We start from the raw sequence: 21,331 nt of genomic DNA on the forward strand, positions 1-21,331 counted from the left end.
AACTCAAGTTATGAGGTGATTTGCAGTAAATATGAAATTTTGGTTGAGTTCTGAGGAACCCCTGTTGTGATGAGCAGGAAAGGCTAGAATTTACAAGCCTGGTCATCAAAGACCAAATTGCTAATTGTTTATGCTTGGCCTAGGGACCAAGGGAAGTGGATGTTTTTGTAAATGTGGTAATTCACACTTCAATGGAAGCCAAAAGAGCTTCAACGACTTTTTGCTAGCCGTCGCGGCACCTAGGGTTAAAGAGATGAGTTTGACATAGTATATAAGTCAAAGCCACCCTTTACCCATGTTGTTCATGTTCTTCATTGTCTTGATGCAAATGTCTTGATGCCTGCATGCAAAGGCTTCATGTCCTGCATGTGTCCTGCATGTATTGCTGTGATGTCAACTGAAATCTGGGAGAAGTGGCCAAGTCTGTGTCCTGATGGCCTTCTGTCCTAATCTTTAAGTAAGTGTCTATATTTTGTTGTTATTTGTATAATCTGCTGTGTTCACCTTTATCAAGGAATAAATTATATTTATCATATCTAAGTCTCGTCCCAGTTCAAACCCAGGTATATATATATTTATATATAGTTTTGGTGTAAATTACAACCTGTCATAAGCTCTCGTGACAGTGCTGATGCCAGAAGGTTCTTAAAATGACACTTTATTCATTTTAAGTTGATATATTGTAACTTTTTAAAATAAATTAGATTTACACTATGTTTCTCTTCTACTTATACCTCTGTACATTCATCACCTGATGAGATGCTGAGTGCCTAACGTAGGAGAGAAGACACAAGTCCGTGAGCCCAGAAATTAAAAGTAAGCAGATGCCATTTTGCGCTTAAACACACAAGAATGTCTCTACCAGACAAGTTTATATGGAAACAAAAAAAAAATTTGGGACTTCGAAAACCAGTGCCTCCAACCCCAAAAATATGGTCGCGACAGAACAAAAGTTGAAAAAGATTACATTTTCGGAATTTCATCAGTGAGCTTCAGATTTTAACTGGATTTAACAAGGTCACCATGCTAGCTTTGGAGGAAGTCTGGCTAACAAGATTAAAGATGAACTGACCCAAAAGGATCCATTCAAGTTGCTTGAAGCCTTTATGACCTTCTGTATACAAATTGGCAGCTGTCCCATAAAGTGTGTCCCAGAACAGAGTACTGAGCCTGATCCTCCATTTTTTTCGGTGGCACCTATGATGGAACCAATGCCAGAGCACATGTAAGTGGATGGCACTAGAAATAGCCTTGTCTCATATACAGTACAAAAGGACCGCTGCTGAAGAATGGGGCTTTGTGCACTGTAGATACTGAGGACAAATGTGTCATCATCTAAGATTCTGACCAGTTCAGCCCTGATGAATCCAGTAAGCAACCAGCAGTATACTAGCAGTCTCAGCTCCAGTAGAGGGTCCGGGGTTGGGGCAATGTTGAAATTACACTCAAAATAAATGATTCTATACTGTACTAGGCATCTGGCTTGCCCTCATTTTGTCCCAGTTCATTAACTAGGGCAGACAAGGCATCCTCAAAAAGTTCCACTATAGACTGTGAAGCTTCTCCCTCTGTTATGGATCCTTTATTTACAGAAAAGGTTCAAATTCCTGCCCAGCATAAAAAGTATCCTATACAAGTTGAGACTATTGATGGTTCCGAGGTTTCATCTCGAACTGTGAAATGGGAAACAGCGCACTTATAGACACAAAGATCATCAGAAAGTGATTCAGTTTGATCTGATACATTTACCCTGTTTACCTTACTGTTCTGCTGGTTGGACAGTATGATCCTGGAGTTTGTGGATTTGTGTGCCTATGTTCTCATGCATGTAATTTGTTTCAGATGATCTGTTGTGCCATTTAATTTACCTGTGTTTTATTTATGTACATTTAGTTTTTATTGATTATTTTTCGGATTAAATTTGGTAATTTTCAGTATTTTTCTTTTTTACTTTCTTTGAGTGCTGAGGACCCCCATTGATTATATGTTATAGTTATTAGGACTGGAGGGTTCCTTTTTCTTGATATGCACCTACAGTACAGTATCTCTGATTTGTTCTATTTTCGCTGTTTGTGGGTGCTGTCTGTCATTTTCTACTTGTAAGGAACCGGGAGTCAAGTCGCCCTTGGCGCGCTCCCGCCTTACCTCCTCCATCTTCCGCGCTCTCCGCACCCGACGGCACATCCTCGGGTCCTGTGCTTCATCTCGGCAGTGCTAGGGACACTGGTGGAAGGTCCTGCCTCCGGTTTGCAGTCGCGCACCAGCACGCAACGGACACAAGCTCCGTGTCAACAGGTATGATCATCTTCCCATAGCTACACCTGTCTCCTGCATCTCTACGTATCCTTGCTCCCGCGGAGGATGCGCCTCCGTTCCACCTCTTCTCCCGTTGTTGCGTCACTTCCTTATATGCTCCGCTGTGCCACTGGCATATCGGCTGAGCATAGTTCTCGTTACGTTGCTGTTTTCCACAACTCTGCCTCCACAGTCTTGCCTTGCTGAACCTTGTTTGTGTACCAACCCGGCTTGTTCCTTGGACTCCGCACCTCCGTACTACTGACCATCCACTTCTCTCCTACCCTGACCTCGGCATTCTTACAATGACAACTCTCTACTCTCCAACCCTGACCACGGCTAATAGTACCTCCAATGATCCAGACCTCTCCTACCCTGACCCCGGCAAATATAACGATGACCCTTACCTCTCCAACACCGACCCGTCTACCTCGACCAACCTACACTCCAGACACGCCCTTGTGGCTGCCCGTGGCGTTTATACCCATTCCCACCTCAGCTCCGATGTCCCGCCTTGTTTGTGGTGAGCACAACGTGACAGTATGCTCAGCTCCATAAACATGGACCCCACTGAGGTGGGACGCGTCTTGACTGCGCACGCCAGCACCTTTACTAGACTACTTGAAGCCACACAAATAATCAAAAAGATTTTATACAGCCCCCTGTAGTTGCACTCAAGGTAGGTGACAAAATGATTGTAATGTCAAATAAAGTATAGGCCAGTGAATAGCCAAATCCTGGTATAGGATACACTACCAAAAAGGTCACACTACTATATGAAAAATAACAAAACTTTAATGGTATATACTATAAAAACCGACGAAACACTATAAAAATGCAAAACATTGCATGAGTAAAATCCCCAAATGTGTTGGGTAACGGTGCTCTATGAACACTATGTGTTCCAAATAGCTATAAAGGATTTGATCGCTATATATAAGGCTGCAAAAATTCTCAACAAAGTGGGTGCTGGCAGTCTAGTAAAATACCTTACTAGGCCTCTAGAAGTGACCACAAATTGTGATAGTAATTTGGCTCTTAGTCCTCCATAGGCTCTGGTCAAATAGAGAACCCCAGTATTGCCCACAACACCAGCAAAATACCCCCTGTAGTGCAGATCTCTACCGCAAGTTAAATCATGCAGACAACCTCAACAAGGAAGGGGGCCAGCAGTGTGTTAATACCCCAAACAAAGGTTGTAAAAGTAACCAAAATGCATAATACAGCGTCTAAATATAGCTATTTGGAACACATAGTGTTCATAGAGCACCGTTACCCAACACATTTGGGGATTTTACTCATGCAATGTTTTGCATTTTTATAGTGTTTCGTCGGTTTTTATAGTATATACCATTAAAGTTTTGTTATTTTTCATATAGTAGTGTGACCTTTTTGGTAGTGTATCCTATACCAGGATTTGGCTATTCACTGGCCTATACTTTATTTGACATTACAATCATTTTGTCACCTACCTTGAGTGCAACTACAGGGGGCTGTATATAATCTTTTTGATTATTTGTGTGGCTTCAAGTGGTGGTTTCTTCCCCCTTGCACCAGGTAGATTGCGTTTGTATTTGTTTCATGTTTGTTGGTCTGGTGCAGCGACATAATTGTGTGTGTTTATACCTTTACTAGACTAGAAAGATACCTTGAGCAGAATGACTGACAGATGGACCTGTTACAGCAGAATCTTTTGGCCCTCATGGTTCAGGTGCAAACTTCCACTCCATCCGATCCCATCTGCCCTCCACCTACTCCGCTGGTTAACGCTATTTCTTCTGAGCCTAGATTCCCGACTCCTAACCGTTATTCGGGAGATCCCAATGGATGCCGAGGGTTTTTGAAACAATGTTTTATACAATTTGAAAACATGCCTTCTCGTTTTCCTTCCCAAAGATCCAAAGTGGCATACATCATATCTTTACTCACGGACGACGCTCTGGCTTGGGCTTCCCCATCTGGGAACAGAGGTCGTATATAACGCAGGACATGGGACTATTTGCTGAAAAATTCCAAAGAGTTTTTGACACACCTGGCCGCAAGGTAACCGCTGCCTCTTCTCTGTTTCATATTTTTCCCATGGAAATCACCCTTAGAGTTTTGTACCATTGCTGCAGAGACGGGTTGGAATAATGAGGCATTGTCGTCAGCTTTCTGGCAGGGTCTGTCGGAGTCACTAAAGGACGAACTCGCTGCTCAAGAGCGTCCAACGGATCTGGAAGAACTCATCGCTCTCTGCATCCTCATAGACCAACGCCTGCAAGAAAGGAGATCCGAACGTTCTCGCCACCAACAACTGCCCTCAAAGTCGCCCGCCTTCCATTTCGCTATGCAAGAATCTTCTTCCTCCGATACCCATGCAACTGGGTGGTAATAAGTTGTCTCCGTCCGAGAAGCAACATCGATGCACTATCGGACTCTGTCTCTACTGTGGCAATCCCCACACCAAGTGCTCCGTTGCCCCCACAAGTCGGGAAAAGCCAACTCTCAATGAGGTACAGGGGAATCTCATTGGGAACAATCTCCATTTCCCCTATCTCCAAAGAAGTCTTACCGACCAGAATTATGATCCCAGTGTCTCTTACGGGTGAGGGTTTTCACGCCACAGCTTTGGCATTTATAGATTCAGTGTCTGGGGGTAATTTTATCGACCAGGGTTCCGCGGAGAGAAACAACATCCCACTCATCCGCAAGAGGGTCTCAGTAGGTTTAGAAGCTATCGACTGTCGGCCATTACAACTGGCTTTAATCTCTCTACAGACGATCACCTTCTTTCTTTTTGTAGTAGAGGGTCACAAGGAAGAAATCTACCTGGATGTGATTCACACTCCTTCCATCGAACTGATCCTGGGCCTTCCATGGCTTCAACACCATAATCCCTGCAGCGACTGGACTAACAAGGTACCTATCCAATGGAGCACTCATTGTGCCGACAGCTGTGCGGTTCCTATTCAGAAGATATGTGGGTTGGTCATCCCAATAGAGGAAACAGGTACCATACCCGAGATATATACGCAGACTTCTGGGACGTTTTTGATAAGGCACAATCTGAAGTTTTACCGCCTCATTGCTCTTTCGATTGTCCGATTGATCTTTTGCCAGGTTCTGTTCTTCCCAGAGGAAGATCTTATCCACTCTCACTTCCAGTGACTAAAGCCATGAACGATTACAACCAGGAAAATCTTAAAAAAGGGCTTTATACGAAAATCCCCTTCTCCAGCAGGGTTCATTTTTTGTCAAGAAAAAAGATGGATCTCTTCGCCCATGCATTGACTATAGAGGGCTTAACAAGATCACCCTCCAGAACCGATACCCGTTACCATTGATCTCAGAACTTTTTGATCGCCTTCAAGGCTCAACTATCTTCACCATGTTAGATTTGCGTGGTGCCTATAATTTGGTAAGGATTCGCCAGGGGGACGAATGGAAGACGGCCTTCAACACACGAGACAGCCATTATGAGTACCTAGTCATGCCCTTTGGTCTCTGCAACCCTCTGGCTGTTTTTCTGGACTTTGTCAATGAGATCTTCCGCGATCTTCTCAATGTCAATTTTTTCCAAGTCTCTTCCAGAACACATCAGTCATGTCAAACATGTACTGTTACTCCTTTGCGAGAACCATTTCTAAGCCAAGTTGGAGAAATGCCAATTTCATCAAACTTCCACTGCTTTCTTGGGGTATATCATCTCGGACTCCGGGTTCTCCATGGATCTAACTAAACTCAAGGCAGTTAGGGACTGGCCACGCCCTTCTACATGCCTATACAACATTTCTTGGGCTTCGCAAATTATTACCGTAAGTTTATTCTGAACTTTTCTTCCACGGTAGCCTCTACCACAGCCTTGACCAAAAAAATGGCGGATCCTGTTACCTGGCCACCAGCGGCTACTAAACCTTTGATCTTCTGAAAAAAGCCTTCGTATCAGCACTCATCCTCATTCATCCGGATCCCAAGTTGCCGTTTACTTTGGAGGTGGACGAATCTGATGTTGGGGCCGGAGCCATCTTGTCTCAAAGGAAGTCACCTCAGGCCAGGCTCCACCCCTGTTCTTTTTTTCAAAAAAAAAATTCTTCGGCGGAACAAAATTATGACGTCGGTAACCGTGAACTTCTGGCTATCAAGCTTGCTCTTGAAGAATTGAGGCATTTGTTGGAGGGTACGGAGAGTCCGATCACCATCTTAAAGGACCACAAGAATATACTCTACATAGAAGGTGCTCGTCGCCTAGGTGCTCTTCAAGCTCGTTGGTAAATTTTTTCCCGTTTCAATTACATAATTTCCTTCATACCAGGTTCCAAGAACCTGAAAGCCGATGCCCTTTCTTGCCAGTTCTTAACCGAAGACAAGTCCGAGGACCATATGGAGACAGTTCTTCCATCCAAGTACACTTTATCTGTCAACAATTTGACGTAATGGACAATATCCTTCAGGACCAATCCCGTATTCTAGTGGGTCTCGAGGTCCCAGAGGGCCGCCTCTTTGCCTCCCCATGTTACCGGAGAAAGGTCTTGGAGTGGGGTCATTCATCCAAGTCTGCTGGACATCCCAGTACCAGAAGAACCGCCGACCTCAATGACCCTTCTGGTGGCCCGGCATTCAAGGAGATATTAAGGAATTCGTCAAGGCATGTTCAACTTGTGCTCGCAATAAAACTCCTTGGAGCAAGCCACCTGGTCTTTAACACCCTCTTCCCATTCCAGATCGTCCCTGGAACCATTAGTCTATGGACTTTATTGTAGAGCTGCCTGTTTCCAAGGGAATGAACACCCTTCTTGTCATTATTGATCGTTTCTCCAAAACAGACACATTTTATCCCTTTAAGAGGTCTTCCAACTTCTTCCAGTCTGGCGGATATTTTTGTCAAAGAGATCTTCTGTCTACATGGGGTTCCACAAACCATCGTCTCTGATCGGGAATAACAATTTGTCTCCAGATTTTGGCGTTCTTCCTCTCAAAAGATGGGTATTTCCTTACATTTCTCTTCCGGATATCACCCACAAACCAATAGTCAGACGGAGAGAACCAATCAAACCTTGGAGCAGTACCTGCATTGTTTTGTTTCGGATACACAGGATAACTGGACGGATCTCCTCCCCTTTACCGAATTTGTGCATAACTCCCTACGGAACTAATCTACTCGGGAGTCGCCGTTTTTCATTAATTATGGATTCCATCCATCACGACTTCCTTTAACCTCTTCTTCTGGGGTACCAGCGGCGGACAACAGAATTAATCTCTTAAAAGTCTCATGGAAAAAGATCCAGGAGAATCTTAGATCCGTAACTACAGTAGTAGACAAAATCTCCAGGCAGACCGCCACTGTCGCAGTATTCAAGAGTTAAGTTCAGGAGACAGGGTATGGCTTTCATCCTGGAACATACGGCTTAAAGTACCCACTCAAACTGGCACCAAGGTTTCTTGGCCCATTTCCCAGAGTGGAGAGGATCAATCCAGTGGCATATCGCCTACAACTTCCTCCATCGATGAGGATTCCATCCATGTTCCATGTATCTCTACTTAAGCCTGTCTTCCTGAGCTCCCGTTTTCCGGATTTTTATTCACCTCCAGCACCTCTTCTCGTACAGGGACAGTAGGTCCAATCAATTGTAGACTCCAGGATTTCTAGAGGAGCGGTCCAGTACTTGGTGCACAGAATGGGTTTGGACCAGAAGAGCGGTCTTGGATCCCTCAACGCCAACTCCATGCACCCGGATTCTTTTGACGTTTTCATCTGAAGTATCCCCTTAATCCTTTTTTTGTGCCCGGAGGTCGCTCCTGAAGGGGGGGGTGGGGGAGAGACTGCCCTCGGCGCGCTCCCGCCTTACCTCCTCCGACTTCCGCGCTCCTGGCGGCACATCCAGCGTCGACGGAGGACGGTCGGAGCGAGGTGGGGTAAGTAGGGTGGTATAAATATGTTTAGTTTGGTAATCACTGTAGCCCTTTGTATTGCACAGCCGAAACGTCAGATTACTTGGGACATTAAAGCATCCTGCTTAAGTCTATGTGCTTGCTTAACTTTTGTTTGTTGAATGATTTAAAATTCTAAACCTATCATCTTAAAGGTCACAAAATAATTAAGGCAAGGATTATGGTTAGACCAGCACAGTACAACAACAAAGTATGATAAGATACATTTTATCTCATTATTCTGTATAACTGAAGAATTGGTACTTCTGGGCATTGAGCCATAGGCCTGGCCTTGAGGGTCTACTGCAAACGAAACTCATTCGCAAAAAGCACATTCTCTCTCACAGAAATGAATTTAGGAACAGAGCATGGAGAAATTATTATGAGACTTGGCAAGTCAGACAAAATGGATTCTGAATATTGCTACTAATTAATCTACAGAGACCCTTCCAGTCCATTTCAACGGTATGGATATTTCAACAGTATTGTTTCAACAGAACCTTCAAAAGAACTATTCTTCCCAAGGGCAAAACCAACAACATGGGTTCATCCCTTAAGGTTGGAGGAAAGAAGATTTCACAAGCAACAAAGGAAAGGGTTCTTTCTTTACAGCAAGGGCAGTTAAAATGTGGAATTCATTACCCACGGAGACTGGAATAGATATCTTTGCAACTGTATACAGAGATATACCAAGTAAGCATGGAAAGTATGTTGATTCAGGGAGAAATCTGATTGCCATTATTTGGAGCCAGGAAGGAATTTAATTTTCCTCTTATGAGACAGCATAGGATGATGTTTTTGTGTATGCCTTCTGAATAAAATACTACAAATACAAATATAGCATAAGCATCTGTTGTCTAAATTTAGCATAGGTTGAACTTCTTGGACACCTGTCTTTTTTCAACCTCACTTTCTATGTAACTACATAACTACTATGAAACTACGCTATTGGTACTACATTGTACCGAACAGAGGCATGCTATCTCCGCATTACAACTTATGGATATAGAGCATGTCAGTCAGAACAGAGGTGGGATAGATAGGGATACTTTACTACTGAGAAGGGAGGCTTACTGGAAAAATCCAGCCATAACTTGGGGTCGGAATGAGCAGTAAAACCTACGATGTTTTGTTGACCGCAGATAACTTATTATAGAAGTGCCTCATATCTTGGGATGGTTGTCGGATTCCATCTTCAAGGACTCGTCCCCTATGACGACATGTATATTGGAAACACACAGTATTTTCTCAGTATTTTTCCTGTTTTTGGGGGGGGGGAGGGGTGGTAGGGTTGGATCTACAGCTTAACCCCCTTATAACGCTGTGCTTGGGGTCCAAAGAATCACACCGCGCTATAAGCGGATCACGTTAGAAATAATGTACAATTGTATGCATTGTATAATAAAGTATTTAAGATACCAATAATCGTGCTGTAAAGTATTCATAGATACAAAAATTGGGAGCAATGCTTGCATCGCGTTCTAAGCGGATTCGCATTGTAATGGATCGCGTTATAACGAGGTTGAGTTGTATTTGTATTTCTTTTCTTCCTGTGTCAGTTTCTGTTTTTCTGAGGGTCCTTGGTACACTCTTCCTGCATATGGGTAGCATTGCTATTTATATGCGTCATATAATGTGATCATGTACCTAATTATAATGCCCATATGTAGTGTATGCCCAGGTTTATAAAGTAGCAACTCCCAAATAGTCATGGCTTTATGAGGCCATGTTCTCGAATAAAACCACGGACACAGCTTACCTGCAAATGGACAACATGCAGCTGGCAGACTGCTCATCCTTGGCTTTGTGCTTTTTATAGCACAGTTCTAGCAGCACAGAGTTGTCCATCACTTTTGTGTAATTTAAAAACATTTGTAATGTAACCACGTATTAATCACTTTCCATACAGAGTACACACAACCTCCTTCAATGACAGATAACTTATGTAATACTGTAAAAATGTGTATGTGCTGTGCTGTACTGCATGCTGTATTGTAATTGTGAAGCGCTTTGAGTCATATTGACAAAAACGCCATATGAAATAAAGATGTTATGAAATAAAGATAAAATTATTGTGTCAGTCACAAAAGTAAAAAAGTAATCCGTGCTGCTCAATTTGTTTATTAATATTTTTCTATTACTTTTACACATTCCCCCTACACGTGAAACTCTATCTGTTCCAATTAACGGATTCCTAAAAAAATGTATTGTTTTCAGAATTGTTACTAATAATTATTACTAATTAAATGAAGAACAGTAAGTGAGACGCTACACACAAAATGAATAATGACATACTTACTGTGGTATGACTGGAAGGATAGTCCACGCACCTTCATTTCTAACAATCTCATGAATAAGTAGCATTCTTGGTAGTTTCTAAAAAGGAAAAAAAAACATTTTATTAAATTAAAAAGTGCTAAATGTTCTTATCATTACTGTTAAATATGTAACATAAGTGCCCATAAATATTGTCAATCAAGATTGAATACAGAGATAACGCAATAACAGCAGTAACTATGTGTTTCTATTTACTGATATATAAACTATACATTGGCAAACATTGTCTGAAGATTCCATCATTTCCTTGTTTATTGGCTTTTGTCCTAGAAAGACTCACAGGGTAAATTGATGGACAATAGAGCACATAGAAGAAGAACATATATTATCGACATTGAGTGTAACATACTGATGCAAAGTACATTAATTGTACATTGTTAACTTGTTTTAGAAGATACAATATCCATGTCTCTAATGGCTCAAGCTATAAAAATTGGAAACCGGATTGCCTTTCTTTCCAAAACCCACTATTGGGACTGTTGTAATAACTGTAAAATAACATTTTGGGTCAGTTTCACCTTAACCGGATAGAAGAAAAATAATTTGCATCTTCATATATACAGTTTATTTTCAATTAGAAATACTTTTTCATAAACTAAAAATTCTGAATACAATAAAGGCACATCGTATCTGTGATACAGTAGAATCACACTTTGAAACACTGAATACCAATTAATTCATAAAATTGGTTAATTGGAGATACTTTGAAATGAAAAATTATTATATGCAATAAATCAGTAAATATGTTAGAATGTAGTTTTGAAATAAAGCTACTTTCCATTATCTCTGGATTTATCCCCTCAACAAGGCTCTATTTTCAGATATCTGATCTTCCATCATACCTTATTCTATTTATGAACTTACATCACCATTTTGGTTTTCTTCATCAGCTCTGCAGAAATGATACTTGTAGCATACATACCTTTTGATATACCTATTCATTTTATCATCTCTCTCGCTTGCTACTCACTCAACGAGGCCTTAATGCCTTATCATTAACTCATTTTTACTAGAATGGGAGAGAATGACCTTTAACAATGCGTTGATGATTTTGTAGTGTGGCAAATAAACACCCATGTCCAGAAATTAACTTCTCATTTTCCAACCATCCAGTTCTAACGCTCTACCAAAGTTATTAATTACGACAGTGGTGCGCAAACAGGGGGGCGCGCCCCCCAGGAGGGGCGGGAGAATTTGCAGGGGGGTGCGGGCTGTTACAGAGGCCCCGTGCTCTTCCCCCAGGCTTTTAATTTAATGTCGGGGGAAGCGTGAGGCCTCTGTAACCTCACTTGCCTACTGGCAGCGGGGTCTTCGGCGACGCATCGCCATGGCAACGTGGCGTCAAATGACGCAGCGGGGTCATGTGACGTCACGCGTCGCCATGGCAACATGCGTCAAATGCCGTGTGTGGTCACGTGACGTGACCCGCAACATCATTTGGAGCCGTGCCTTCGGGGGAGGGTGGGCGCGAATGCTGCGCCTCTCAGGAAGGGGGCCGCAGCTGAAAAACTTTGCGCAGCGCTTAATTACGATACATGATTCCTCCAGCCTTATAAATGAGAAAGTCTGCTACCGCCCAGTTGTCTCTACTAAATCACACACATTAAAACTCAAGTTCCACATAGAGGTTAAACATTTTTTTTCTATTAACATCAAAATAAATTGCCCAGTTTTTTCCTCTTTGTTTTGATGCAATATTTCACTATCATAACCCTTTAGAAGTCCTCGATTTGAGAGGAATACTGAGGGGAATTTGTTTTGAGGAGCATGGAGGACAATGAGGGAACATTTTAGAAGAGAAAATGAATACAACTATTTGAATATGCTGACAATTGTGGCTACATTGTTTCTGACCAGCACACATGTATTTATTTCAAGAAGATAATATTTGTCTATATTAGAATATATATTCTGTATACATGTATATATACACACAGATTACTCTAAGCCGCAAATAAAGAACAATGGTGAATTAGATGTTGCCTCCAGTATAATATAGAATAAAAGTGTCAAGGAAATTATGGTCTGTGAAAATAATGAGAGGTTGATAAATGGCTGGTATTTTCCAACATTCACAATCTACAAGAATATAGATTTAACATGTGCAACAAAAACAGGAGATCCTGCAAACATCCACTAATACAAATTTTCTACACAGTTTTAAAATCCCCTGAGGAAGTGACAATCCGCGTCACGAAACGTGTAGGGAGGAGCCTAATCTCGTTGCCTGTCAGTGTGAAGTTGTCTCGGACTGAGCAGTGACGTCATCAGGGAAAGCGTCGGGAACCAGCAGCCGCGAGGAGAGAGTGAGAGAGGAGAGACGCCGAACTAACACTGCTGAATGCCAAGTTCCTGCTCCATGCTGCAGATGGCAACTTTGTAATAACAGAAAAGACTTGACACATTTTAAGTGTGATTCGGCTTGTGTGTAAGTGTGATTCGGCTTGTGTGTTATAGTTTTATTAAAAAGTGTTTTTGCAGTACTGCACCATTTTTCTCTCTTTGCATTATCTTGGGGCAAAATCATCTGGTGTATGGACTTACCTGATAAAGTGCGTTTGAGATGGCTGAAGCACCACGTTGGGTTCGTGGATTCAGGAAAGAAGTCGCTGGTTAAAGCACAGCTTGTATCAACCACATATATCAAAAGATATATCTTGCAAGTAGGCAATTTGTATCTTTGTAGAAAAAGTGCCCACTGATCCTGTCTACTGTGCAATGGTCTGTTCCCTTTTTTTCAATAATAGGAAGACAACCATTGAAGATGATATACCAGGATGTCACCATTGGATTGAACTTTTGGGACTTTTTCCATTGGATATCTTTATGGACAGTGAACATTGGTACTTCTAATATCTTTATTAATATATTGTGCCGGGGACTGCATTTCCTTTTTCTGCTGATTGTATTGTAACAAGTTTCCTGAGAGAACATGTATGTGCGGTTCCCCTTGGCAGCCATTCCTATTAGAATCATCCACAATAAGGAATTCTAATGCATTATTCACTTTATATAGTTTATTCACTTTAGCTTATTTTCAGTGCATTAGGCACTGGTCACCTTATTGGTTTGCAATTTTTAGGTCAAGCGCTTGTTGTACTGTATGTTTTTAGTTATTTTTTTCTGTTATACAGCATTAACAAGTTACAAAATGTGTTCAAGCAAGTATTCTTCCAATTAAATACTATTCACCGTTGACTCCTACAAGAGAACAGCTCTCCAACGTTGGTCTTAAAATATGCCCTTTAGACGGAAAAAAAAGTTTATTTTCCCAATTAAAAGTTTTTGAACATGTACAGTATATCCTGACTCACCAAATATCACTCATTTGGGTCCTTGGACCTTAACCTTTTTGTTCTAAGAAGAACCCTACAATGCACTACCGTCTCGCAGCAAATGGGTAAAATCAGAGTATTCCAAAAGCAAGAAGGTGCAATGCACACCAAAGACAATAAAATAATAATAAAAAAAAACTGTTATGAAAGTTTTTATTTTAAATGAACAAGGTACCGTGTTGCAGAGCACAAGTCTATCTAGAGTTCCTACTGTACTTGATATAGGATTCCTATAAGGAATCTGACTGGATACCTAAGATGGCTGACTATAGAGAATGAGCTCTCACTCTCACTGAAGCTACAGTAGCCATCATTCCTGACAGAAAGTCAGCCTCTTTCTGGCCCTCATTGCCACCATCTTCTTCTGGCCATTAAATAGCAGGCAGTTGCTCCTTGACAGTGCTCGTGCAAAGTACTCTGTACCTTGTTCTGCTTCAGCTCTGTCTTTGCCTCTGAATTACCAACATATACTTGACCTCTGCCTGGACCTTACTCCCCTGCCTGCCGCCTGCCCCAACCCCCGATTTGGACTTGACTATCCCTGCATCCCAGCCTCAGATCCCAGGCCAAGGTCGGTGTACTACTCCCTACCTCTGCCCTGCGGGTCCGTATCCTGTCCTGCAGTCAGCAGCGGTACAATACCTAAATAAGCAGAACAACAGGCAACATCTCCTAAATCAACTGTGAACAGATTTATTAACCCGAAAAAATGCTTACGAAATGTAAGATATTTGTTTAAAAAAAAGAACCAATTGGTACAATACAAGTGCTTGTACCTGTAAGTAAATCAGAAAAAAAACTTATCTCCAATGCACTTTCCAGAGCAAAGGGGGGGGGGGGGGGGGAGGGAGGTCATTCAGGCTTCTACCCCAGTGTCAGCATGTCCATATTAAAACAGTTCAGGCTATGTGGCCCTTGTTTAGATGTAGAAATGGGGCAATACAGAAGGGATGGTCCACTGATTATGGCACCACAAAAGAGTTTAATGACTCAGTGCCAGTGCCACATTATAATCTACTTAAATGTGTCCCTCATCAACACTGTATAAAAGTACTCTTATTAGGTCTGTCATTGTTATTCTTTAGGAAGGGTGGAACTGTGGTTATTTTGGCTGTTTAGGTTTAAAAAACATACACACTAGTTACATACATTATGCTGGATAATGACAAAGCACTAATATTTCATGTTACCACTGTACTAATGTTATGCATATGTATAACAGATAAAGAAACACCAAGGTGTATAAGTAGTTATTTTGAGAATCTAAGATAACAACTAGGTTTCATTGTTGATAACATACTGTATTGCACATTATAGTTGTTCCCTAAGGAAAAAGTTCATAGGTTTGATATCCCAACTTTGTGAACTTCGAAGTTTATTCGGATGTCAGTCACACTGCGGTAGAAATGTTAAAATATAAGCAAAATTATGAGCGAAAACTTTTTTTTTTCATTCTAATAAATTAGAGAAACTATTGGTTTCTCAAAACAAAAAACTTGCTAACGTATGCACAAAAGCTTGAATCTCAATAAATGTTTGCCCAAATGTTGAAAAATAAATATGTTGCTTATTTTCAGGTTTTTTTAAATAATCTTTTACAAATCCAAAACCAATTGTGTCCTGGCAAAACCAAAAGACTAAACATTTTTGGAACAAAAACACCAGTGAAAGTACCATTCTTAATATAAATGCTAGAATGCTGTCACGTATACTGTACAAAATAAGGTGTCTGTTTTCACCTCTCCAGTTTCTCCCTGCTCAATGAATTTTAAAAGGCCTCATGGGGAAATCCACAGGGACAGGCCGTTTAGTACCAGGGGGCAGGATGCGAGACAGAACCAGGAATCCGGATCTGAAGAGTAGTCAAGCAGGACCCGGCTGCAGGTAAGGAGCAGACATGTAGAGTAGTCAGGGAAGCAAGTGTCAAGGCAGACAGATGGCAAAAGAATTGTCAGGCAGCCAAGGCAACAAGCAGACATAGATAATCAGTAGGGGACCCGGAATCAGAATCAGGGTTTGTGACAAGTTGAGACTAGAACCAGCAACCATCTCAGCACTAAAGCAGAGGAGACTGGAGCAACACAGCTTTGCACTAGAACAGCAAACAAGTTGTGAAGCCCAGTGCCGTATGTTGGGACCCAACTACTCTTATAGGCCGTGGACAAGCCAGCCAATTATGTTAAAGGGCTGTCTGGCGCAGGACCTAAGTAATCCCCGCACATGAGTCCTAACAATTTTATACTGTGCTTTGTTTTCTTTTATAAAAACTGATGTAGCCATATATGCTCTTGGCTACTAATCTACCCTTCCTAACATATAAGCCCTGGTACCAGTGCAGGCAGTGTTAGGTTTAATCCACCTTTTCCCCTGCAGTAAACCACTCCCTTGAGTGACAAGGGGCGAGGGGGGCTAGGGTCTATGTTCTGCCCTGTCAGGGGCTCAGACCTAAGACTCTCACCCTGGGTACATAAGGGGCTGCACAACCTACATTTAGTAGTTTGAGTTCTCTGTTCTGGAGCTGAGAGTGTTGGAGAGACCCTCTCCCTTAGGGGAGTGGGGCAACTACTCCTTATTCCACCAAGGAATAAGGGAGCTGGAGATAGACCTTTGGGGCCTCAAGCTCCCTTGGTTGAACTCAAGGACCCATCAGAGTGTACCTGTTTATGCTGTACTTTGAAGAATAAAGACCGTTCCTGTTTTATATACTCCTGCCTGAGAGTGCAGTTAATCAGGGGGAGTACCAGAGAGCTTTCCTGCAGGGACTGCGCCCAGCTCTGTTGGGGCCTGCGGGGAATGGAGGCGCTGCACCGAGTGAAGAACTGAGAAAGAACCCTAAAGCTTGTCCTGTTCATCCCCACTACCACCGGTGGACACTCAGGGCCTTCTTGTGAACCAACAGGTAGAACCATCACAAGGTAATTGCAGTAATTCTCCCAGAGGGTGGGGGAACATGGGTTACACTGAAGCCAAAACATGGCTATGGCCCTCCCACTTTGTGAAATAACTAGAGGGTAAAGAAGAAAAATGCTGCATTTTCTGTTAATTATTTGGCAGTCTCCCTCCCAAAATAGGGAGTGATCACTACTATAGCACCGCAAGTTACAATATACAGTAGAGGTTGCCAAGCTTTGGGGCACGTTTTAAAATCTAAGAAAAAATATTCAAATTAAAATGTAGATGTGGTCTGATTTAAGGCATCGGTTTGACCTCACTTGAAAATATACTTCCCCTTTAATCCATTCTCTCTAAAAAGAAATAGTGTCAGACTACTGAATCTTTTCATTATAAACTTAATATGTTCAATGATCAGAAAAACAACAGCCAAGGTTAGTGAGGTGTTGTAAACAAAATGGCAATAACGGTTCAACAATTTCCGCATTAAGCTCATAGGAATACGTTTTCACAAATGCAATATTATTTACAAAAAAAATGTATTTACAGCAGTCATAGAACTTATTGAATTTATTCTCTCTCAACTTCTCTTGGAGTTGAAGCCATTTTTTAAAGGTACTGTACCATAATGAAAACTGCATTGAACAGAACAATGACATGTCAAACCCTTTATGTTAGGTGAGAACAGCGGGGAAGCCCCCGCTACTGCTAATTCTATAATAATGACAGAAGAAAAAGTGACCCAAGTCGAGCACTCGAGCTCCCCGCTCTGATTGGTGTATGGAAGTAATTAAAAATACAGTAATTCTTTATTAAATACAACATACTAAAATAATGGGTTTTAAAATAAATGACAAACTGAATGCGTATTGGATCTAAATGCTAAGAACAGTATGAACAGTGGTAGTGGGTAACCATTAGTATACCCTGATACCCACTGTAAAGCAGTCCCTCAATAGGGTCTGCTTGTGATATAGGTAGAGGAGGGAATGGTCTTACTGTCGAGAAGTATATATAGATCAAAGTAGTTAACTGTAAACTAATATTCAGCCCTACTATATATACAGTTGATCAGCTGGATATAGTTACACCCAGTCGTGCGATCGCCTTATACTCTGATATCTCACTCACAAAATATATAATAAATCTTGTGTTAAAAAGTCTTATGTATTTCTTGAGTCCGTGATTTGATAATGCTTGTCCAGTGTCTTCACATACTGTATAGTGGGGCCCGTATATGGTCTGTTATGGGTAACGATGATGTACCCTGGTCTCAGTCATACAGGCAATATGGGATAATGTGCCTACTTGTTGAATAGTGCAGCGCTACGCGTTGTAATTCGAAAAGATCTGTACACACAGAGCGTTTACATATGAACAATAAGCAATCGGGACTGCAGCGTATGATAGTTGACCTGGGGTAACCATGGGTATCAGAGGGCTTCGGTCATAATTCTGAGATCCAGAGCACAGCTAAATAGTCATGTACAAGCTGAGTATAGTATAAGTAAACCAGCTGACCTGTGAGTGAATGACCTATAGCTATAGTGTTGGTTCTCACAGCGTAGCGTGACCTATGGTAATCCTAGTCAGCCAGGTGTTTTGTACAGGTTTAATAAACAACCAGCATATAGTAATGCTGTCTGCAAATATACTGTATCGGTGAAAGCCAGGGAGGCCAAATGCAGGGTTGCTCCTGACAGAGTGCTGTATAGAGATGGCCACTTAGGAACTGAATAGTATAGGTATAATAAACAGTGAACTGGTAACATATATACACATCTGCTGGTGGCGACCCATGTGCGTGTATGGGTGCTTAGATACCATCAGTTGAGAAAAGAAAACTAGGAGAAGGGCTAATACAGGCACTGTGCGAGGTAATTGAGTGCGGTGTGAATCAGACACTGTGGGTGCATGTCTGAAAATGTTGCGATCGAGAACGCTTCTTCAAGGCAGAGAACCATTGTAAGGAAGCCTCAATACACATGTATGCAGATGACACAATCCTATATGCACACAGCCATAGCCTCTCTGACCTTCAACACATACTTCAGTCTGACTTTTTGAGACTCGAAAACTGGATTTCCCAAAACAAACTGTTTTTAAACACTGACAAGACTGTAACAATGGTATTTGGGACCAAGACTAAATTTGTAAAGCTTCCAGTGACTGAGCTCCTGATTAGAACCAATGCTACCACCACCCTAACACCTGTCACTACTGTAGTTTTAAATACCTGGGCTTATGGTTTGACTCCCACTTAACATTCGGGATGCACATTGATACCCTGACAACCAAGACCTATGCCAAACTAGGGGTACTTTACAGGAACAAATCCTCCCTAAGTCTCCTGATCAGAAAGCGTATTGCACAGCAGATGCTAATGCCAATTATTGACTATGGAGACATAGTATATGGCTCGGCTCCTCAAACCCACCTTAGCAAACTTGACACCCTCTACAATTCAATTTGTCGTTTTGTTCTCCAATGCAACTATAACACACATCACTGCGAAATGCTCAAAGAACTAGATTGGTCATCACTAGAGTCTAGGCGCAAAGTTCACCTTTCCTGTCTCACCCTCAAATACTTTCTGGGCAAGCTACCCAGCTACCTCAACAAGCTCCTCACCCCTACCACATACAGCACCTATCACCTGAGATCAGACTCCAAAAGACTATTTATGGTCCCAATTCTCAACAAAGTATCCGGACGTTCCTCCTTCTCCTTCCGTGCACCCCAAAACTGGAACAACCTACCAGAGACTCTCATATCCACCACCAGCTTAAGTTCTTTCAAATCTAAGGCTGTCTCACACTTTAATCTGGTCTGTAACTGTTTCATACGCTCATAATATATATTTTCTTTAACTGTGCACGCAATGTCTCTGTATATAATGTATACCTTGTTCATTTATGTAACTGTACTTGTAACCATGTATTATTTGTTTTACTCTGTGCCCAGGACATACTTGAAAACGAGAGGTAACTCTCAATGTATTACTTCCTGGTAAAATATTTTATAAATAAATAAATAAATAAATAAATAATTACTATTAAGTCTGGCTTAATAAGTTGGAGATCAGTATTAATAGACATTAGGAGGAGGTTATCTGGGTTCAAGAGGGATACATTGGCTACAGTTATTGTCTGCTAGAAGGAGCAGCACTTTTATACAGTAGATCGTTACTACAGTAGGTACTTCTGAATAACCTTACAGACTTGACACTGCCTGTATTAGCCCTTCTCCAGGGAGCAAGCAGACCTAAGATACCAAGACAAGGGTGGATTTGGGACGCCGTTCTAATACGGATGTGATACTTGTGGTTTCTGACCTTATATTAATATATTTACAATAGACTTTAGAGAGCCTACCCTTTGTAGATTTGGACCCACCTCAGATGGTCTGGTTCCTCTGGTCCCCAGATTTCCACGAATAAATCTCAAAAAGGGCGATATGTCTACTCCAGGTTTTTTTTTTTTTTTTTTTAAATCGCTGGCAATTCAGTCCGCGGATTCTGCAGTCCATTGGTACATTTTAAGAATCCAATCCGTGGATTGCGGAATCCACTGGTGGATTTTAAGAATCCGCAGATTGGCTTTTTAAATTTCACTAGCAAATTACGGAAATTTGTGGATTGAATTGTTAAAATACACCAGTGGATTGTGTTCAATGGCAGTTTTTTATTAATCCGAACGGATTGAAACTGGAACAATCCGTCGACTGATTTTACACCGCGGGACAGATCTTGAATGGAAAGCTTTGGAAATTCCGCTAAATGGATTTTGACAGCTTCGCCCATCTCTAACTCTTTGGAGAAATACTTCGTCCATGCATGTGTAGGAAGAACAGATATCATACAAGTGTATTCAGAATCTAAACATCAGCTCCGGGAATACAGTGTTGCCATCTTTTTTGTGGAAATTATATGAGCTCATGTAAAAATATAGGCTACTGAGCAATTCCTGTTTAAACAGTGTTTACATTTATACTGCTACATGACATATCTGTAGCTAGTGGATATGACTACATAGAATTGTTACCAGTTACCAGGAAGTCATACAGTGGCGATAAAAAGTTTGTGAATCCAAATGATAATAACTGAAATTCAATAGTTTTACCATGATAACCTCCTTGAATCAAAACCAGTCTTTTCTCAAATATTCAATAGGGTTTATATTAACCGATTCCATGTCCTTTGAAACAAAATGGTGCATGAATTAGACAAATCAATGAGTAATGAAGAGTGTGTGTGCAAAAATAAGTGAAATCCTGGTTTTAGCAGCTAAATTAAAAGGGGATCATTAGAATTGGGTGTTAAAATAATTAGGTTGATCTTCAGAGGAAAGTTTGGGAGGCCCCACCCTATGTAAAGATTCAAACCTTTGTCAGTTTGGTCTTCACCAAAAAGGTGTGTGGAAACATGTGATGCCATGACCAAAGTAAATCTCTGAGGACCTCAGAAAAGCAGTTATTGATGCTCATCAGTCTGGAAAGGGTTAAAAAAAATTGTAAGGATTCTCCACCGATCCACTGCCAGACAGTCTACAAATGGAGGGAGT

General features: G+C 41.5%; 1 protein-coding gene across 1 annotated transcript in view; it reads right to left on the minus strand.

Annotated features, from left to right (window-relative positions):
- The window catches only part of B3GLCT (beta 3-glucosyltransferase), a 417,163-nt gene that overhangs the window by 190,716 nt on the left and 205,116 nt on the right, over positions 1–21,331 (minus strand). The window contains exon 5 of the mRNA XM_075592151.1: positions 10,505–10,581. Within this exon, the coding sequence (XP_075448266.1) occupies positions 10,505–10,581 (77 nt within the window). The remainder of the gene's footprint in view (positions 1–10,504; positions 10,582–21,331) is intronic.

This window comes from Ascaphus truei, chromosome 3, assembly GCF_040206685.1.
Source record: "Ascaphus truei isolate aAscTru1 chromosome 3, aAscTru1.hap1, whole genome shotgun sequence".
Classification (NCBI taxonomy): Eukaryota; Metazoa; Chordata; class Amphibia; order Anura; family Ascaphidae; genus Ascaphus; species Ascaphus truei.